Source organism: Chinchilla lanigera, unplaced genomic scaffold, assembly GCF_000276665.1.
Source record: "Chinchilla lanigera isolate Chin_1 unplaced genomic scaffold, ChiLan1.0 scaffold00073, whole genome shotgun sequence".
NCBI lineage: Eukaryota > Metazoa > Chordata > Mammalia > Rodentia > Chinchillidae > Chinchilla > Chinchilla lanigera.
The window spans coordinates 11848005-11870527 of NW_004955474.1; the positions used below are offsets into that span (position 1 = coordinate 11848005).

Consider the following 22523-nt stretch of genomic DNA (forward strand, 5'->3'; position numbering starts at 1 on the left):
CATGTCTCTATCTGTTTTCATGAGGAACCACTTTGAAGATATCAATCCATAATACACAAACATTGTTAATTCCCTACCATTTTGTTTGTAACTCTGTACTGTCTGTACTGTTCTTTTGCTATTTTGTAAAATGTTGTCTGTCTGTTAATGTTTTCCTCCTTTTATTTTTAAAATAAAAAAAAAACAAATAAATAAACAGGTAAAATTTTAAATGCTATGACCAGTTTCTATTTCATCTTAATAAAAGATTTCAAAATTTATTTCATGCTCAATTATAGATCACACTATTTACAAGAAATTATTTAGAGAAAAACTTACTTTTTGTTTGCTTGCTTTATTAGAAAGGATGGGGACACAAATCTTTCTACAATATCAGCTCTGTAACCCTCTGTCTGATTTTGAAATTATGAGATGAATTCATGGACAAAAACAGAAGGAACTTGGTAGCAATCTAGTAATGCTTCTAATCACTGGAACAATCTCCAACTGGGAGCGGGGAGATGAAACTGACAACAAGATGGAAGAGTACAAATGGGGGCAAGAGAGAAAAGCCACACGGGAGAGGAGTACACCGAAGAACTATAATTCAATACTCGTTTAAGCTGAACACTGAATTTGGATGGGACCTTTAATATACCCAGGAAGAATGTTTCTGGGAATTCCAGGGCTCTGCCCTTGGCCCAAGCACAAATGGATGAGTCATGGACACACCTAAGCTAGAACCCAATGCTCCCAGACACGGGAAATAACGAAGAGCTGTGCACATAACCAGTCTCAGGATCTGACAGGTTCTTGAGATGCTCCCTCTTCCCCACACAAGGAGACACACGCAAGGCTGGATACAAAAGCTGTTACTCATGTGAGAAGTAGAGAAATGAATGAGAAAAACACAGTTGCCTCAGGGACAGTAAAAGCAATAGGAAACTGTCAGATACGCTCAAAAAGGAAAATAAGGGTCTGCATGACCCTTAAAATTACTGTGGGGCTTTATACCTCCACTCTGTCACATCTACAGACTGTTCAAACAATGAACCCATGTAGCCTTGTAGCTGCACCAGTTGGAGACCAAGAGAATAACCAATCTGTCAACTGGCATGGTAGACACAAAACTCATCATTTAACTAGAGGACTTTATCCTGTTGCTTCTCCTACACACCACCTTCTTCCAACTTCCTTCCCTCAGCAAGGTCAGACTGAGTGGCTCACAGAGTAATTTGAATTGCAAAAGAAAATAAGGTTTTAAGACAAAGAAATGCATCTTCCAGACTTGTGGTAATCACATTCCTCTGCTGGAGGTCCTGACAAGAATGGAAACAAGTCCCTTAGTAGAGGAGGTGTGGGCCAGGAGGCATCATTCTTTTCCCAGACAGTACAAGCCTAGAAAACAACCTCAAGTTGTTTACTTGTATTCAAAACTGTCTAAGCTCCGTGGGTAACTGGAAGTCACTTCTTATTCTCAAAGCCTTGCAGGAAACAGTCATACATTCACTGTTTTAAATTCTTCATCTTTCAAAGGCAATGATCTGGGAGATGTCAAATTGAAAATGCAGACCTGCCCATTGGCCCCAGAAATGTCCTCTCAAAGACAAGCTCCCTCCCTGATGGCAGAGGTTACTTTGGGTGGTATTTCTGCAAAGCAGAGTAGCACAGGGTCGCCTGCCACTGACTTGCCTTCCAGAGCAGCTCTCCAGGTTAGGATTCTCCACAAATCCCACAAAGAAAACAAGTTCATTCTCTTTTCCTCACTCATTAAAAATAAACCCAAATGGTACCCAGATTTACAAAATACCTCCCAATGAAAAAGTTAAAAAAGGGGAGACATACACCCACATAATCTTTCCATTCAAAGAGGCACTATTCCACAACTGCTCTGGAGTTTATAATTAACAGACAAGCTTAACCAACAAGAGATTTCTCAAACCTTGAAATTCACACTACAATCTGGCTTATTCCAAAGTTAGATCAGAAGCGCAGAGCTGGATGCCCTGGCTAAATCAGAAAGCAGGTGTGTGTGTGTGTGTGTGTGTGTGTGTGAGAGAGAGAGAGAGACATAGAGACAGAGAGACAGAGAGTGTGTGTGTGTGTGTGTGTGTGTGTGTAGGGCCGCATGCATGCTACACAAATGCTCTACTGCTGAGCATTAGGTACTCACAAATTACCTATACCAGTGAAACCACAGTATTATAATCCCCATTGGGGTCAGAGAAAGCAATACCTTCAGTAGGTTACCTGACTACAGAGTTCACCCTAAGCTTGCTAACCCCAGGAGGGTTGGAAAGAGCTCCCAAATTCCTAAGATAGTCTCTTCAAAAGCTAGCCAGGGTGAGTACAGGTCCTTCGAGAATGACTATAGTGAAATGGGCCTGACATGTCTCTAAATCCTGTCTGAATGTAGACATTCCCCATAGAAAGAGCAGGTTGTTAGTGTGACCACCACAAACCCTTCTCCAGTGATTAAAAACTGGTTCTCCCCTGCAGCAACAGGACATTCAGGAGCTTACTGTGAGACACAAGTTCTAAGCGGGTGAGAGAAAAGAAGAGCTATGGGTTTTTAATCTTTTCCAGTAAGACCATTTATAAAAGTCAAAATTCTTCCTGCCACTTTCATAGTATTTGTATATTATATTTTTGTATTATACTAATTAGTGAAACACATAATAGGGTTTATTAATTTATGAACCAGTGGTACTTACAGCTGAATTTTTATTTTTAAGCAGCAGAATCACTTGGAAATCTGTAGTATTAGGTGTACCATATACACAGGAGTATAGCGCTGCCTGGCACATTAGCACACGCCTCTAATCCCAGCTACTCTAGAGGTTGAATCAAGAGAACTAAGACTTGGAGGCCAGCCTGTGCTGGCAAGATTTGGCAAGATCCTGTCTCAAAGTAAAACAGAAAGGTCTGGGGATGTGTTTGCGTAGCACACACAGGGCCCCAAATTTAATCTTCAGTACCCCACCGCAAAAAAAAGTACAGGTCTTAGATGATTCTATAAACCCATTCCTTGAAATCCTGCAATTTGAACGCAAGGCTGGGAAAGCCCTGGCTACTGCAGCACACTGGTACTGTTCTCAGGTGAGCAGGCCTGGTGGGCTGTCTCAGGTAGGGAATCCGGAGACAAAGAACAAAGAAGTGAGAGCCCACAAACCACACCTCCCACACTTCATCATTTTGCTTAAGACCAATACTGCAGCCCCTTTTCCAATGGCCAACATAAAATACTGACATTTGGGCAGGGAAACTATGGTGCCTAGGCACTTACTATGGTAAGTAATAAATGACAGAAAAGAACAGTGTCACAGAAAAAAAATTAGTTTTTCTTTTCTTTTTTGCTTCTTGAGACAGGGTTTTGCTGGGTAACTCAGGCTGGTCTCAAACTCACAGCGATCCTCCTGCCTCCACCTCCCAAGTGGTGGGATTACAGGTGTGCACCACCACATGCCACAAAACGCACTAGAATTGAAAGGAAATGACCCTGTCTTTCCCCCTCATCTCTCCCATTGCCCTCTATTCTCACTCTCAGCACACTATTCAACATGCTGTGAGCCAGTACTGCACCTGTATATCCACAAACACTCTACATGCAGTAAGTTGGTGTCTCTGCCACAATCACTCGTATACACACGCATGGCAAAGGCCTGCCTATCCCTCCTACTGAGAGCCAGCACACAGACCAATGTCCCCTCCTTCCTGCTCCACTCCAGCATATTCCCCAGCTCACTGCACCCAGGCTTCCACAACAGCACTTGCCGCAGGGGAGGTCACCGGAGCCACCTCCTCGCCGCATGCCACTATGCATCTTTCTAACCGTAAAACCCCATAACCTGCTTAGCACCAAATGTTCTACAGAAGTATACTGCAGAAACAAGGGCATGAAGAGGTAATCAGGGAAAAAAGGTGCTACCGACTACATGAGGATTGTCACACGAAACTGCCCTAGCTTTCAATCACTGGGGAAATATCAACTCAGTAATCGCCTCCCCTTGCCTGGTAAGTGATATTACATATGCTACACAGGAAGATGAAAAAGGAAAGGTTTGTTTTTCCATCAGAAGGCTTGAACTAGACACAGAGTTCTAAACAGTAAGGAATCTTAGACTGCTGAAAAGAGCAAGAGCCACCCTGGAAGATAAACACTTGTGAGGGGAGCTCCAACCAGCCTTCACCCATCCGCCCTCCGATTCCCAATAATCAAGGTACATAAGGTACACTCACCTGGTTTGTTTCCTTCCCTCTCGTGGCCCAGCTGCCCCTTCGTGTTCAAACCGCAGGTGTAAACCTCCCCATCCTCCAGCAGGAACACGGAGTGGTTTCCTCCGCAGGCCACTTCCTTGACACTTCTGTCTGATATGAATCCACACACCTGTGGCTCAGCCACAATTCCTTGCAGATTGGCGCCGATACCCGGTTGGCCCAGAGACCAATATCCCCAACATAACATTGTTCTTCTCCTTCAGGCAGTCATGTAGCCTAAGAGAGAGTTTTGTGAAGGAAAAGGTTAAAAAAGATAAAAAATTTTAAAAATAGGTCAGAGGAAGCCCATTTATGTAAAAAAAAAAAAAAAAAAAATTAAAAAATAATCCTCCTGCTAATATTCCTTAGGTACAGTTCATCTTAAAATAAAACATTAACATTACAGTTATAAGTTATAATGATGCTGTTTTATGTTTTAGTTTAAGAATTTTAAAAGCAATTTTAAAAATATTTTGTTTGAATGACCTGTCGTTTGCAGGTCTCAGGCAGAATCCCCTACTGGTTGAAACACACTCTGCAACCTATAAAGCAATAACAGCTTCTAAACTACTCTCATGACCTTATTCTTTCTCAATATACCTTTTATTTGAGTTTTTTCATTCATCCTTAAAATAAGTTTGAACCAATTTTCTCTTTTAGGTAACCCTATTGTTAGCTTGGTTAGTAGTATTTCACCACTTTAAACGAGAATAAATGGAAAAAAAAGACATCTCCTCCCTCTTACCCATGGTCCCATGGGCCCACTCCAGTGACAGCCTGCTTTCCTCCCACAGGGCTATTCTACTGCCTTAACTGGCAGCTTTTTCTTTAAACCTTAATCATTTAATGCCACACCAGATTTTAATCTTCAACAGAAACCACTGTGTAACACAGGCTGCTTTTATTTAGGAGGTACCCAGTTAATTTTGGCTGGCTGAGTACTGCTGACGCTAGCTGAAAGTTTCACAACCTTTTAAAAAATGCATGTTTCTCTTTCATACAAACAAAAACAAAATCTCATCTCTCTACCAGTTTGCACCCCCTAGGATGACCAGACAATAAGAAGCTTATTGAAGCTGTAGAAAAACAGGTGCACTCCTATACTGCTGATGGGAATGCATAGCAGCTTTAGAAAACAGTCTGGCAGTTCCCCCAAAGGTTAAAACAGAGCTATCATATGATCCAGCAACCTCACTCTTAAGTACATACCCAAGAGTACATGAGTACACCCATACAACACTTGTCTGTAAATGTTCACAGTAGCATTATTCATATAAAAAAATGGAAATAACCCAAAGGTCCACTAGTGATTAATGGGTAATGAAATGTGATCTATCTAATGAATGGAACAGTATTTGCCCACAACATGGGTGAACCACAAAAACATGGTAAGTAAAAGGAACCAGCCACAAAAAACCACAGAAATGCCCACAACAAGCAAATCCACAAAGACAAAAAGATCAGTGGGTGGCCAAGGGCAAGAAGATAGAAGGGAAATGGAAAATGACTGCCCCAATTTCTTTCAGGGAATGGTAAAATGTTCTAAACTGTGATTGTGATGATGGTCATTGATATTGGTGAACATACTAAAAACCTTTTAATTTTACACTTGAAATTGGCAAATCTTATGGTATGTGAATTCTCCCAAAAAATATTTTTGAAATTGATTCCAAATATTCCTTTCTCTTGCTATATATACACAACCTTTGAGAGTCCATACCAGCCAGTAAGACTGTTGAGTTTAATTACTGGAACTGTAATTACAAAAATAATATGCACAAAATGCTTCACAGGAAGCATTTCTCCTAAAACATAAGAGAGGGAAGAACAATCCTTAGAGTTACTTAGATCTAAATGTCCCCAAAATGTCTCATGTGCTCAGAGGTGGGGCTTCTGAAAGGTGACTGGATCATGAAGGCACTACGCTCATCAGTGGAAGGTGCTGGGAGAAGGTGGAGCCCAGCTGGAAAAGGTAGGTCACTGAGAGTATGCCTTCAAAGAGTATATTGTACACTCTAGCTCTCTGGCTCTTTCCTTTTTTTCTGCTCCCTGGATGCCATAGATTAAGCAGTTTTCCTCAACCCCTTCTACCCTGCCATTTCTGCCTTAGGGCCAGCTTACCATGAACTAAACCCTTTGAAACCATAAGCCAAAATAAACCTCTCCTCAAATTGTGAGTGTTGGTATTTTGCCCCAGCCGTGAGGAAGAACTGACTAATACAATGTCATACAGAGGGGCTGGGGATTTAGCTCAGTGGCAAAAGCGCCTGCCTGGCATGCGCAAGGTCGTGAGTTCAGTTCCCGGTACCGGAGGGGGGGAAAAGAAAAAAAATGTCATACAGAGAAGTAGACAGGGTTTGGAATGTGGCTCAGCTACAGAGTTCTAGCATGTTTGAGACCCTGGGTTCAACCCCAGCACCAAGAAAAAAAAAAAAAAGCTATTCCTGATTAACATGCCAAATTAAGATGGAAGTAACTCAATCCTAAAATACAGCTAGAAATTTGGAACATGGCTAGAAAGTAGTTGATTCTACAAAGAAGAGCAAAAGAACTTTGAGAACACTGATGTCTAATATTCAGCTTGATGCCACTGCCTGTGCTGTGATTACTTTTCAGAATCCCAAACTTTCTGTCAAAATTTTCTGTCAAAACATAAAACAAACTCTTACAATAATTTTACTTTTCCAGCACAGATAAAATCAAAGGAACCTTCAAAAGAAAGCCCATTAAGTCCCTCATGAATACTGAAGATTATGTGAAGAACAAGAATTTTAGATGAGCCATAATAAGAGAACTTAAACATCCTTCTTCATCTCAGGAATTCTTAGAAATATGGGAAAGACACTAAACCTCTAATAAATGCCCAATATTCTTCAGATCAAATCACTTTATTTGCTAATGGATATTAATGGATGTTAAGGGAAACAGTGCTGAAGACTGGTCTTAAAGACATTCACATTACATTTCAATACCCAAATATAAATTTTAATTATATTATGAAACATCCTTGTCTAATTATACTATTTAAAGCTGCTATTCTCCCCACATTGAGAATCAGCTTCAAGTTCTAGATGTCAAAGTAACAGAATTTCCAAACACCACCACAGACATCAAAGGTGTCTTACCTAATCTTTTGGCAACAGAGAGGATAGATTCTAGTGGAAATGGTAAAGCCTTACATTGAATTATAGTGCTAGACAGAATATATCAAGTCTGAGTTTATCAACCAATTTATAGTAGAGAATTTTTGCTAATTTCTATAAATCTAAAGGTACAAAGGAGATACCTAACTGGCTTTTCTGTTCAAACAGCCTTTAGCCATCTTTTTTTTTCTTTTTTGTGGTACTAGGGAATAACACATGTTCCCACAGCCTTACACATGTTGTACACACTAGGCAAGCACTCTACCACTAAGCAATTATCCTCAGCCCTTTTTTTTTTCTTTTTTGAGATAGGATCTCACAAAGTGGCCTCAAATCTGTGATCCACCTGCCTCAGCCTCTCCCAGTAGCTACAAACTCCGGTTTTAAAATTACAAACTCCTTTCTGCCAACATAAAACCACACCCAAATGGGTGCAAATTAAAGATTACAACACAAATCAAGTTAATTCTTTCAACCCTCCTTGGCAACAAATACAGTACTGGGTTCTTAACTCAATGACATTAATCATGTACAATTGCATTAGGGTGATCCTGGCTTACTCTCTGAACTCTTCAGGCTTTCAGGCAATACATGAAAAGGCCCAAAGGAAAGCATAAAACTGAATCTCAATTTGCTGTCTTAACTGGATAGTTCTGCTTCTTCCAAAGAGTTTAATTCCTTCTCTAGACTCTAAAGCATTAAATATTATTCTTCATGTTAATTACAAAGGCTGGGGGAAAGGGAGGAGAGTTAAAACGCAGAACTGGCTGGCAGTGTGGTGGTGTAACGACAGGATGATGCAATCTATTCAGAATTTCATTCCCCCAACTCCCCAACTGCTATTATCCACACTAATTTTCTTCATTTTGATGTTTTGTGATTTTTGTCTTGTCTCTCCTATCAATAACTACATAAGCAACATCACAGTGCATTCACTGTAGTCAGTCACTGTGCTCTTGTGCACTTTGTATCTTCATCTCATTGCATTTCACAACTCTGCACTTCAGTAGTAGTATTTCCAGCCTCACTTTCAAATAAAGCAAGGCTCAGAGCGATTAAAAAACATGCCCAAGGTTACACAGAGGGAAGTAGCACCACCCAATAAATCTGAGCCTGACACCTATGTCTCTACTTATCCAGAAGACTACACTGCCTCCCCAAGTAGATGTGTATGTCACCTACAATATCTCAACACAAAAACTACTTGGGGCATGACTAAGTTGTTGTCACTGTACAATACAGGGTATCCTGAAAACTTGAAAATAAAGTTGCCCTCGGAGAGTGGAACTAGCCAGAATAAGAAATAATAAATGAGATCAGGCAGCTATAGGATTAGCCAGGTATAAACAATGTGTCTAAAGGTCTAGCTCAGCAGTGCCCACATCACTGGTCCCTCTGATCTCCTGGCCTCTTCCACCCACTTTCCACACTGTCCTCTCTCCTTTGTTCCTAAAGGAGAATCTTTTATTTCTCCTCAAAACACACAATCATGAAATCTGCCACAGGATAATATAGGACCATATCTCTCAACCGTCCCATACCGCCTCAACCCCAGCGCCCCCCAATTTCCCATCTATTTCCCCTCACAAAACAAAACGAAGGATGACTTTTAAAGGACAACTTTTCCTTCATGTCACACATTGTACTTTGCTCAGTCCTTCTCCTGATCTGTTTTTGGTAAAAGATTCAGGATACTCTTTTTCGTTTTTTTTGTTTTGTTTTGTTTTTGTTTTTTGAGACTGGGTCTCACTATATAGTTCAGGCTGGCCTCAAACTTTTGGGTATCCTCCTGCCTCAGCCTCCTAAATGCTGAAATTACAGGCATGTGCCACCACACCTGGCTCAGGATACTCTTAACAGTCAAGAAAACGGAAGTTCAAGTCCTGAGTTAACCATGTGCTCACCGGGAAACCTGGAGGAAGATGTCTAACCACTCAAATCCCATTTCCTTTCTCTAAAATGGAGAAGAGAGCAACAGGGTCCTATGAGGATTAATGAGAAAATCCATGTAGAAAGTGCTTAGCATGGCTCCAGTCATGCAGTAGTGAGTGACCAATAAATGTCAGCTGCTGCTGTCACTATTATTCCTACTCCTACTGCTTTGAGACCTCAGAGGCAGGGCTGTTCCTAAAAGGGGTTGGAGGTATGACTCCTTCTCCCTCGCTGTGATTATCATGAAGCATGCTCCACCAACCACCAAATCTGTATCATGTACAACAAAGCAGGTTTCCACCATCTGCCATAATTTCATGAAGGAGATGCAAGGTTGCTAGGAGAAAGTTTTTGGTATGTATTTTCTTTTAAATTCTGGAGAGGGTAGCACCTAGGGGCAGGGAGGCTTTTCACCAATCCTAGAGAACTGAATGCTGAAAGACAAATTTCAGTTCCCAAACTTTTGTCTTATAATCAGTATATGCACACAACACCCTAAAAACTGAATCTTTTTTTTTATTCAAAACTCACTGAAACCTAAATTACCTTCACACAGAACTTCTAGTATTATTTAAAGCAGGGGTAAGCTTCCTTTGAAATAAGCCTAGAAGTGAACACTGGAATTATGACATGTGTGGAAGCATTGTTTTCAACAGGAAAGGCAACATCCAAAATGTCAGTGCTCTATAGGTACTGTACTTCCCAAAACAAAGCTTTAAACCAAACCAAAACTCAACTGTGAATTAATTTCAATAACAAAGAAAGTTCATTCTAATGATACACTTTTTTGTGAAAACTTTTATGAGCAGCCAAAGTGACATAAAAGGCAAACAGAAGTTTCCAACCATGTGAAACCAATCCAGCTGTTTCCTGCTCTCTTTCACCTGAGGTGGACTTTAGTCTTCTGAGCCTTTCAGCCAACACAAGAAATATTCCTGCCTCTGCTCTGACCATCCCTTACAGGTGCTGACCTCTTCACTATCTGGTGCTGAACTCTGTGAAACCAGAATGATCTCTCTGCCACCTTCAAAGACGCCCAACTAGTCTGGCAAGAAGTGAAGAGTCTGATGATACCAAATAAGGATACGGAGCAGCTGACATGCGTATACCCAGCTGGTGAGTGTGTGAACTGGCATAACAACTTTGGAAAAACAAGCTAGCATTGTCCAGCAAAGAGGAGATATGAATACTGCACAGCATAGTAATTCCACTCCCAAGCATACAACTAACCTCTTCAACTTATTAAGAATCCATTTACTGTGAGCTGCTCCACTTACTGTGAGCTGCAGACACAAGGGTGAGTAAAACCTGGAAACCTGGAGCTTTCTGCAGCAATGGAAATGCTTCCCTTGCACTGCCCGGGAAGGTAGACAGCAACCCTGTGTGGCTACTGAGCACATGAAAAGTGGCTAACAGAACTGCAGAACTCAAACTGTAATACTGCTTAATTTTAATAAACTTTAATGTCAGTGGCCATATATGGTACTGGCTATCCTACCATTACTATGCAGTGAAAAACTCATGAACAGAGGAACCAAGATATGTGTGTAGGAATGTTTATTTCAGCATTACTAAAAACAGAAAACAAACAAAAAGACACACATGTCCACCAAGAAGAAAACTACAGTACATGAATAAAATAGAATACAGTACAACACAGAAAAATTAACTCCACCTGTAAATATCAGTATTGTTAAATCTGAAAAAGAGTTTTGAGTCAACAATTCATACCATGATGCATTTTTACAAAGTTTAAATGCAAATATAATAAACATACTATTTGGAGATAAATGTAATCATTAATGGCAGTAAAGTTATGAGGCAAAGCAAAGAAGATTGCAAACACACAAGGTGATTACAGAGGTTGAAAGAAGGAAGCAAATGTGGAAGGACAAAGGAAGCTGTAACAGCACAGCTGATATTCTGCTTCTGTCCTTTTATCATTATATCTTGTAACGTACATACTATATATATTTTATGCTTACTAATACTTCACAATAAAAAGAAAGGTGGGCATACCTCAGGAGACTGAGGCAGGATAATTACAAGTTTGAGGCCAGAACAGACAATGTAGCTAGACCCTGTCTCAAAGTAAAATGAAAAGGGCTAGGGCTATAGCTCAGTGGTACAGTGGTAGGCCTGGCATGTGTGAAGTCCTGGGTTCAATCCCTACAACCACCAAAAAGGAAAAGAAAAGCACTGTTGAAACAGTATCATTGCTTCTTACATCTCCACCAAACTTTCCCTACATGTAGACTGGAAGCTTCTCAAGGCAGAAGTCAGATTTCACTCATCTTTGTGTCTCCTATTCTAAGCAGAGGTCAGGAGCACAGGAAAATTGGTAGAAGCCCTGTGAATGAAGTAGTGAGAATATCAGCACTATAAGCTTGGGTGTCATTCAGTGGCAGAACGCTTGCCCAGAAAGTGCAAGTCAAATACGCAGCACTGGAGGTGGCAAGTTAATGGTTACCTCAGTTTGTCAACTTCTAGGTTGTGTTTGATGCTATTGTTATTTTTATTGTTATGGTACCACTTTAGCCAAAAGTGACATAATTGTTATAAACAGCTATTCTTCCTAGTATTCCAAGACTGAGAACTGACTAAGGTGCATAGAAAATGCTGTGGCACAGTGCCAGAAGGAACCTCACTCTGAGGAACCAGAATCCCCACAATCTCAATTTTTAACCAGTTTTGTTCTCCACACTGGATAACAATCCACTATGCAGTAACAAAATATAACTCTAAGGTGCACTCTCCTTACTCCATTTTAGCAGATATGAAAGCAGAATGCCTTTTACACCTGAACCCTTACATAGTGAGAATATCAGCAGCATAAGCTTGGGGTGTCATTCAGTGGCAGAATGCTTGCCCAGAAAGTGCAAGTCAAATGCGGAGCACTGGAGGATATATACATATGTATCACCAGAATGCTAGAATTAACAGCATGGACATCTAGCTAGCCATGGAAGCTCCACAAACGAAGAACTGTCTTTATTCATTTCATTCAGAGAAAACAGACTAGTGTTTGGCACATAGTAGGGATTCAACACATTCTCAACAAAGAAAAAAGTAATATTCACTTTAACTACAAGCCCACTGTGTGTCTGAATCTGTACTAAAAACTTTACATGGACAGAGCACCAAGATGGCAGAGTGGTAAGTAGCAAAGAAACAGCCTCTCTGAGAGTAACTCCAGATGCTGGAGTACAGAAACACAAAGAAGACAAGAAGGAGAGAAGTGGATCCCCTAGACCCAGGAAAAGATCTGAAGGACACACTGAGGTCCACAAAGAGTAAAGAGAAAAACTTCAGTGAAGAAGAAGGAGGTAGCTGGCACAGGCTTCTCCCTGAGATGGGACTGACTGTGAGAGAGGAGTGATTCAAACTGGTGGACACACGGTGACTGCTGGCAACCCCAGAGGCCTCGATGGAGAGAAGCAGCAGTAGAGAGGAGCAGCAGACATGAAGGTCTGCACTAGCTGGCAGTGAGTGCTGAGGGCTCAGTGGACTCGCACAAGAGAGCAATTAGCCAGGAACCATCTTGGAGAGGAGCAGGCTGAGCTCAGAACTCAGACGGGCTACCTAATCCATCTAGTGGCTCCCAGCTGGGCTCAGGAATAAGGAAGGTGCGCTGATGGCTGCAGGCAAATGAGTCTGGTCTCAGCCAGAAGGTGCAGGTTCACTAAGATTATCCATTACCTGGCAAAAAAGCTACTGTTGGCTTGCTGAGATATATCAACATGTATCTGGACTCTGTCTCCACACACTGTCTATCAGTGTCAGCAGAGACATTCCTGGAAGTGGATTTTTTTTTCCTCTCTCTCTCATTTGTTTTTTGTGTTGTTGTTGTGGCAGCAGTTTTGTATTTGTTTTCTGTTTTTTGTTTCTTTTTCACTCCTTCATTGTCTGCTCTTGTTTTCATATGAGTGTGAACATGCATTTAGCCTCTTTCTCATTGTTGTTCAGTCCTGTGTTCTTTTTGTCTCTTCCTCCTCTTTTCCTCTAATCTTCTAGACCAGTTTCCCAAAGTTAGTATGATCCCCCTTTGTCCTCCAGCCTTACTTCTAATCTCTTCCTCTTCATCTCCTTCTCTATTTTCTCCCTAACCTCTTCTAAATTTTAACCCCTGAGGAACAATTGACATATTACAGACTTATATACTGTATGTAACTTTCTGGTCTGTTTTAGGTTCTGTTATATAACCACAAATCTAGTTCACACAGTTAAAGGGGGCAAGTTAATGGTTACCTCAGTTTGTCAACTTCTAGGCTATGTTTGATGCTATTGTTATTTTTATTGTTATGGTACCACTTTAGCCAAAAGTGACATAACTGTTATAAACAGCTATTCTTCCTAGTATTCCAAGACTGAGAACTGACTAAGGTGCACAGAAAATGCTGTGGCACAGTGCCAAGAACCAGGGCCTGGGACAAGCAGGCAGAAATGTCTCATCCATAAACAAATTGAAGAGGTAACATCCTGCAACAGACCCAAAATTAAAAAAACAGCTACACCTGGAAGATATCTTGGAGAAGTAGTCATTTCCTAAGGGTTCTAAATACTAGCAATAAAGCAACCCACATAGGCAATTTATAAACATCACCACAGGAGTGAAAAACTAAAAAAAAAAAAAAAAAAAAAAAAAAGAAATGAGAAGACATAAACAAGATGTGACCACAGATATCCAGCTCACCGAAGACAAACCCAGAGAGCGATGACCTCTCTGAAGTGATAAACCATCCACATGACCTCTCTGAAGTGGTAACAACAAAGAAATTAAATGAGGCTCTAGAAAAAATGCAATCAGAAATAATTTCTGATAACTGCGGAAATGGTGTCCACAATGAAAACCATGCTTACTGACTCTGGAGCAGATACAGATAAAAATTAGAGTAGCTTAACAAAATTATGGGGGTGGGGATATAACTCAGAAGCATAGCACCTGCCTGGCAAGCACAAAGTCCTGAGTTCGATTCCTAGTACCAAAAAAAAAAAAACAACTGGGGCCGGGGATTTAGCTCAGTGGCACAGCGCCTGCCCAGCAAGCACAAGGTCGTGAGTTCAATTCCCAGTACTGGGAAAACAAAACAAAACAAAACAACTAAAAAAAAAAAAGAAAGAAAATTATAGAAGCCATGAATGCTCAACATATGAAAGAAATAGAGGTCATAAGACAGATTCAAGCAGATATCCAGGAGAATAAAATTTCTACTGAAAGTATCTTCAGTAGGATAGGACTAAGCAAGGACAGGATTTCAAATAGAGAGGACAGGTTTGCGGATAGCAATTGTGAAAAGAAAGATTTCTTAAAAATAGTAAGTGACCATGAGAAATCAATCCAGCAGCAGCAGCTAGATAAGATAAAGAAGAATTATAAGATTGATTGGTATCAATGAAAAATAAGGACATAGCACAAATGATGTAAAACAAAACTGTTCACAGACAGCATAGGGGAAAACCTCCCTGGTAGGAAAAAAGAATTTGACATACAGTTAAATGAGGCATATAGAACTCCAATTAGCCACAATCAAAAAAATCTAGAGTTAGGCACATCATTGTCAAGATTTCAGAAATTCAAAATAAGAACAGAATCTTAAATGCTGTTAGGGAAAAGAAACAAATCACCTATAAAGGAAAGATCATCACAACATAGCTGACTTCTCAGCACAAACCCTCAAGTCAAGAAGAGCTTGGAGTAAAGTATTTTGGAGAAAAATAACCTCCAACCCAGACTGATGTATCCCACAAAAAATATCTTTCAAAACTGAAAATTAAGAAACTTCTATGATAAAGAACATCTGTGGAAAATTTATGACGACCAAACCAGCACACCAAATTGTTTTGAAGGGGATTCTAGAAAAAGAAGGACTACAACTCCATGAACCTCAACAGAAGGAATCCACCAGGAAGGGAAACAATTAAACAGGTGAGGGAAAAAGGAGGGGGAGCCAACAACAGGAAAATATATGACAAGAATAAGTCAATATATATCAGTTGTAAACATCAATGGTAATAGTCTCAATTCACCAACCAAAAGACACCAACTGGCAGAATGGACCAAGAAGCAAGATCCAACAAGAGGCTGTGTAAAGAAACACATTTAATTCAAAAAGTAATTCACAGACTGAAAGTCAAAGGATGGAAAACAATGCTCCATGTGACAGGAACTCAAAAAAAAGCAGGCATACCTATTCTATTTGCAGACAAAGTGAATTTCAAGCCAAGACTGATTAAGAGAGACAAAGAAGGTTACTACACCCTTGTAAAAGGAATACCTAAGAGGAAGAGATCACAATCATAAATATGTATGCAACAAATGCCAGTGCACCCAACTATATAAAACAAATATTAACAGACATGAAAAATTAAATGAGCACTAGTACAATTATACTGGGGCATCTCAATCACAAAAAGACAGATCAACTTAACAAAAAAAATCAACAGTGAAATATTAGAACTGAACCAAACTTTTGAACAAATGGACTTAGTAGCTGTCCGCAGAATGTTCCAACCCACATCAGGATACACATTCTTCTCAGCTGCTCACGGGACAGGACGTTATACAAAATAGACCACATACTAGCTCACAGAACATGTTTAAGTAAATGCAAAGGAATCAAAATTCTCCATGTATATTATCAGGCCATACTGCAATGAAATTGGAAATCAATGGAATAAGAAACCACAAGAACTTCATAATCACATGGAAATTAAATAACACCCTCTTGAACAACCAATGGGTCACAGATAAAATTAAAGAAGAAATTAGACAGTTTCTACAATTAAATGATAATGACAGTACAACATACTAGAACTTATGGAACACAATGAAAGCAGTCTTAAGAGAGAAATTTACAGCTGTGAATACTCATAGCAGGAAAACAAAGCATGTGCAAATAAACAACTTACTGTTGAACCTCAAGTCTCTAGAAAAAGAACAACAGGCCAAGCTCAAAGTTCCTATGAGGGAAGAAATTATAAACATCAGAGCAGAAATTAATGCATGGAGACTAAGAAAACAATGCAAAGAATCAGAGAATCAAAGACTTGGTTCTTTGAAAGATAAATAAAATGGGCACGCCCTTAGTCAAACTTATCAAAAAAAGGAAAGAAAAGACTCAAATCCACACAATTAGGAATGAAAAGGGTGAAATCACAATGGACTCTGAAGAAATCCAGAAGATCATCTTTACCTACTTTGAGAGCTTGTATTCTAATAATATGGAAAATGCAGAAGAAATGGACAGATGCCTAGACACATATGAATTACCAAGGCTGAATCACGAAGACATAAAAATCCTAAATAAACCAGTATCAATCAATGAAATAGAAGATGTAATTAAAAACCTACCAACAAAGAAAAGCCCAAACACTGACGGATTCACTGCTGAATTCTATAAGAAACTTTGAGAAGATCTAACACCACTACTTCTGAAACCCTTTAATGAAATTGAAAGGAAAGTAAGACTCCCAAATTCATTCCTAGAAGCAAGTATTTTTTATCCTGAACTAAAACTGGAGAAGGACCTAAGAAAGTGAATTACAGGCCAATCTCCCTACTGAACATAGATGCAAAAATCCTGAACAAGATACTGGCAAACAGAATGCAGCCAATCATCAAGAAGATTATATACCATGACCACATGGGACTCATCCAGGGATGCAGAGATGTTTCAACAAATGTAAATCTATAAATGTAACATACTATATAGAACCAAGGACAAAAACTATATGATCATCTCAATAGATGCAGAAAAAGGTTTTGACAAAGTCCTGCACCCATTCATGATAAAAAAACCCTACAGAAAAATGGTATCGATGGTTTTTATCTCAATCTGATAAAAAACCATCTATGACAGATCAATAGCCAACATCATACTAAATGGACAAAAACTGAACACTTTCTCTCTAAAATCAGGAACAAGACAAGCATGTCCATTGTCTCCATTCTTATTCAACATAGTCCTGGAAACAGCCAAAGCAATCAGACAAGAGAAAGAAATAAAAGAAGTAACAATAGGAAAAGAAGTTAAACTATCATTATTTGCAAACAACATAATACTCTACATAGAAGATCCCAAAAGCTCCTCTAAAAAACTGCTATATTCAATAAACAGATTCAGCAGCATAGCTGGATACAAAGTCAACACTCAAAAATCAATAGCCTGCCTGTACATGATAACAAACTCACTGAGAGAGAAATTAGGGGAACACCACTTTTCACGATAGCATCCAAAAATAAAAATAAAATAAAATACCTAGGAATCAATCTAACAAAGGAAGTAAAAGATCTCTACCTTGAAAACTACCATACTCTGAAAAAGGAGATTCAAAAGGATATCAGAAAATGGAAAGATATCCCTTGCTCTTGGGTAGGAAAAACCAATGTAGTGAAAATGGTCAAATTTCCAAAATTGTTGTACAGATTTAATGCAATTCCCATTCAAATTCCACCAGCATACCTCACGGAATTAGAAGACACAATCCTAAAATTCATTTGGAAGCAGAAGAGACCTAGAATAGCAAAGGCAATTCTGGGTAACAAAGGCAGGGGGCTTTACAATCCTTGAAATTACACTATGAAGCTACTGGACAAAAACAGTGTGAAACTGGCAAAAAAAAAAAAAAGAAAAAAACAGACCCAAAGATCAATGCAACAGGTTAGAAGATACAGAAACAACTTGAGACATACTCATCCACCTTATCTTTGACAAAGGTGCCAAACACATTCACTGGAAGAAATATAACCTCTTTAATAAATGGTGCTGGAAAAACTGTATCTACACATGCCAAAACTTAAAATTGGACCCATACCTTTCACCATGCACTAAACTAAATTCAAAATGGATCAAAGATCTAATTTTGGCTGGCAGAGGGGAGGACCTGGAATCGAACTCAGGACCTCATGCATGCCAGGTGGGTGTTGCATCAAGATTTAAATATTAAAATAGAAACATTAAATGTGCTGGAAGATAAAATAAGTAAAACTCTTGAAGACACTGATGTAAGCAAAGACTTTATGGATAAAACTCCAATCACACAGGAACTATCACAAATAATCAACAATTACTGTCCTATCTTATTAAGAAGCTTTTGCACAGCAAGAGAAATCACCAACAGAGTGAAGAGACAACTCACAATGCAGGAAAAATGTTTGCCAGCTGTTCCTCAGACAAAGGATTACTATCAAGGACATATAAAGAACTCAGAAGAAAATTAGACCTCCCAAATTTTAAGGCCCAATCTAAAAATGGGCATCTAAGATGAACATACACATCTCAGATGAAGAAATACAAACAGCAAATAAATATATGAAAAATGTTCAACATCATTGGTCATTTGAGAGATGCAAACTGAAACAACACTGAGATTCCATCTTACACTAGAAAGAACGACTATTATCAAGAAACCAACCAATAACAAATGCTGGTGGAGCTGGGGGGAAAAAGGAACCTTTCTCCACTGTTGGTAGGAGTGTAGACTGGTGCAACCACTCTGGAAATCTGGATGGAGATTCCTCAAAAAACTAGGAAGTCCCATTTGGCCCAGCTATTCTCCTGGATATCTTCCCAGAAGAACTAAAAACATCATACCACAGTGACATATGTGCACCCATGTTTATAGTAACACAATTTGTAATACCTAGATCCTGGAAACAACCCAAATGCTCAGGATATAGCTCAATGGCACAGAGGTTGCTGGTAATACAAGGTCCTGAGTTCCGTTCCTGGTACCAAGAAAAAAATCAAATGCCCATTTGGTCTTCTTATACAATGGAGTACTACTCAGCCATAAAGAAGGATACACTGCAGACTTTCATAGGTAAAAGGATGCAACTTGTGACTACATATATAAGTGAAATAAACCAGACACACATGTGCAAACATTGCAATGTCTCCCTAGGGTGAGAAGCTGAAAGAGTAAATAAGATCCAAAATGTACAACAGATTTTGTGAAATGGGAAGGAACTGTTCAGAAGGAAAGAGAAACTGGGATGGGGGAAAAGGGGGAAAAGAAGGAAGGGAAAAACAAATATATATATATATATATATATATATATATAGTTATCCTACTAATTTCTCTTAGTTCATTGAAAAGAAAGGTTTGTGCTAATATTGTTTGGACAATTAAGTGCCTATACCTTATAACTGCAATAACTTATTTTAAAGATAACATTATGCAATATATATTAACTATTGTTACTGTCCTATTATCTTGTTTTTAAATTTTTATTATTTTTTTCTCTTTAAAATAAAAGTAAAAGCAATAACTAAATAAAAAATTATTAAACCTCCACAGATACCTAACTCTCCCTTTTCAAGTCAAGGACACAAAACAGCCAAAGTTCTTACACCCAGGTGGTGGGGATGTAAGTTGGCATAACCACTGTGGAGCCCCCAGGACGAGCAAGATCAAGTCACCTGCCCAGGAACACTTAAGTAAGTAGCTGAATGAAAATGTCTTAAGTCAAGGCAGGATTCAAATCCCCTCTAGGAGAATCCACAGTTCATGCTCTTAAACATGACACTATATTATCTTTCAAAGAGGAAGCCATGCCAAAAAAGCCACATAATCCACACCCTTTTTCTAATTTTCAAAATAGTTTGAAGAAGTTGTACACTGTAAGTGAGCTCAGAGCTCGCTGAACCCCTGATGTTTGTAGGAAACCGGAACCTTGGTTAGCTGGAGGAGTAGGTAACAAAGCAGTGTCAACAGTTAACCACCTTCCTGCATGTTCACCCTGACGTATGATAAAGCAGCTCTTTCACACAGAAACACAGCTCCCAGCTACCACGAAGTATTCCCAACACCGGTAAATGTCTAAGGACAACGGAGTCAGGATCTTTCTTATTTAAGGAGACTTTAACAGCCTACTCGATCCAACCTCTAGGCATGAGACTTACATTTCTAACCTCATTTTAGTGGCAGCTGATGCCCTTAGGGGCCAAACAACTTTGATTTTTTTGTTTTATTTTAGTTTACTAGTACATGTGTGTAGTACGTAACATTTACATCTCTTGTGGGAAGTTGGTACGTGTACATCCAAGTAATTTTGGTCCTCTAAGAGGTGAAGGGCTGAAGCTGAGATCACAAACTAGGTTCCACCCTCACCTTGTTCTCCTCATTACCTCACAGCAGGAAGGCATTAAAATTTGTTAGGGCTGGGGCTCCATGCCTTAGCTGGTCAAAGAGCCTGTCTTACAAAATTTGTGAGGATCCCTCTCTGGGCAGCTATATTGGCCAGAGTTCATTACCTACATTATCTTGTTTAATGCTACCAAGTCTGTGACTTAGATATTCTCTCCATTTACAAAATGAGAAAACTGAGGTTCAGAGAAATTTAACTTGCCACAGATCACACACTTGACATTCAGACCAGAAGTCAGAACTGTTGCACCTCACCTTGGAGAGCTCAAGTTAGAGAAATAATATATATTAGTAGAGAACTCTGCAAAGTGTTCTCACGTTATTAAAAGTAAAAAGACAGGAGTGAACTTCTGAAAATAATACCTTTAATAATATTCAAGCTCAAATATTCCCCACACACTGTATCTCAGTACTGGAATTTGATTAGGATAACCGCAAGGCTGGGCAAGGTGCTGCATGCCTATAATTCCAGCTATTCGGAAAGCTGTGGCAGGAGGATTACAAGTTCAAGGACTGCATGTTCAACTTAGCAAGACGCTGTCTAAAAACAAAATAAAAGGGCAGTGTTCAGTGGTAGAATGCCGGCTGAGCATGTATGAGGCCCTGGAATGAATCACTAGGTAGGAAACCTTCAAACCCGGAAGATGTTAGTCATCAATAAACATGAACTAGAATCATAAACAGCACCTTATAAAATCCTCGCCAGTTGAAGCAGCATAATAAAACAGTATTATTTTAAAATCTCTCATTCATGTTAAAAAACTTTTGGAAAATACTATAATTTCACTTTGTCTGTTTTCTTTATTTTCCCACGTACACACACATATTTTTGTGACAAGGGCTGCAGACTTTCACCTCTCATTTCTCCTTACCACATCCTTTATCACTCAAAACAAGAAGAGAGCGAGGCACCTCAAATCTCTCAAGAGAAAAAGTCCTGCATAATTTTCAGATACTAGCGTCAAAACTTCACTTCTACCTTATGTAAAAAAAATTCTTTCAATTTGTAGATTACTTTTATTTCTGGAACCGACACAAAACTATCTTGTGTCTCCAGCAGAGGTGCTACTTTCACTAAGTGAAAAAGTTTTTAATTGGATATGCAAATCTTGCAAAATTCAAATTTGACCCTCAGAATGCAAAGCTTATAACCAATAGCTCCAACCTCATCAACTGAAACATTTTTTAAATGCCTGCTTCTTTTATCCAAAATGAAAGCCCAAATGCTTCACTAAACATATGTAAAACTGGATGCTAGTGAAATGAATTTTTTCTTAATGCCAAAGAAGTTTTGTCATTGATTTTCACCTTGATTCATGCATTATATCTTTTCTATTATATCTTTTCCTAGCCTCAATGGGGGTCAATGAAGTGGAATGTGTAATTTATCTACCTTGCTTTTCTGATTTATAATGCCATTCCTTTCTCCCTCAGGATAAAGGAAATACAGAAAGTGAGAGTTTCACAGTAATCTGTCTAAAACATGATACCTTCTCTCTAGCAGCCCTACTTTAAAAGGCTGTTAATCCTCATTTTAGTTCGCTTTTCTTTCTTCCCAATCTAAACTTAAAAATCAGCTCGCTTGATGTTATCAAACCATCAAATAAAAGCTTCCAGAAATAGCTTCCTATTTGTGGAAAAAGCCAGAAGGCACCCAAAAATGGAAGACAGCGCTTGAATCGTCTTTCCTAAACCACTGCATGTGAGATGAAGCCAAGCAAAATCCTGGAAGGCTCAGCTATGAATTTAAGGTACTTCCACAAGGGGTTGATTTGAAACTTGAAATAAAACGTAATCATAAAACTATGAGAGACAGTGATCGAGCCACAGCAAAGTTCAAATACTTATTCCCTGGAGCCCACGCTGCGCACGCACGCACACGCGCGCGCGCGGACACACACACGCACACGCACAGTATCAGTGCACAGCTGCCTGACAGTGCAGGCTGGGCTGCTTCAGGTTACACACGCTCCCCTCCCCGGCCTTAGGGTCCGGGGTGGCCCTGACAAAGGACCCCGGGCCCACCCTGGCGCACCCCGCAGGCGGACTCCCCGAGCCGCGGCC

The 22523-nt window shown here is 39.5% G+C and overlaps 1 protein-coding gene across 3 annotated transcripts in view; it reads right to left on the reverse strand.

Annotated features, from left to right (window-relative positions):
- Herc3 (HECT and RLD domain containing E3 ubiquitin protein ligase 3) overlaps positions 1-22523 on the reverse strand; it is a 145810-nt gene that overhangs the window by 122682 nt on the left and 605 nt on the right. For 2 of the 3 annotated variants that reach the window (XM_005401448.1, XM_005401446.2), the window contains exon 2: positions 4219-4473. The exons of the other annotated variant lie outside the window; for it this stretch is intronic. In XM_005401448.1, coding sequence (XP_005401505.1) covers positions 4219-4444 — 226 coding nt within the window. In that variant the 5' untranslated portion in view covers positions 4445-4473. The remainder of the gene's footprint in view (positions 1-4218; positions 4474-22523) is intronic. 3 annotated transcript variants of the gene reach the window in all.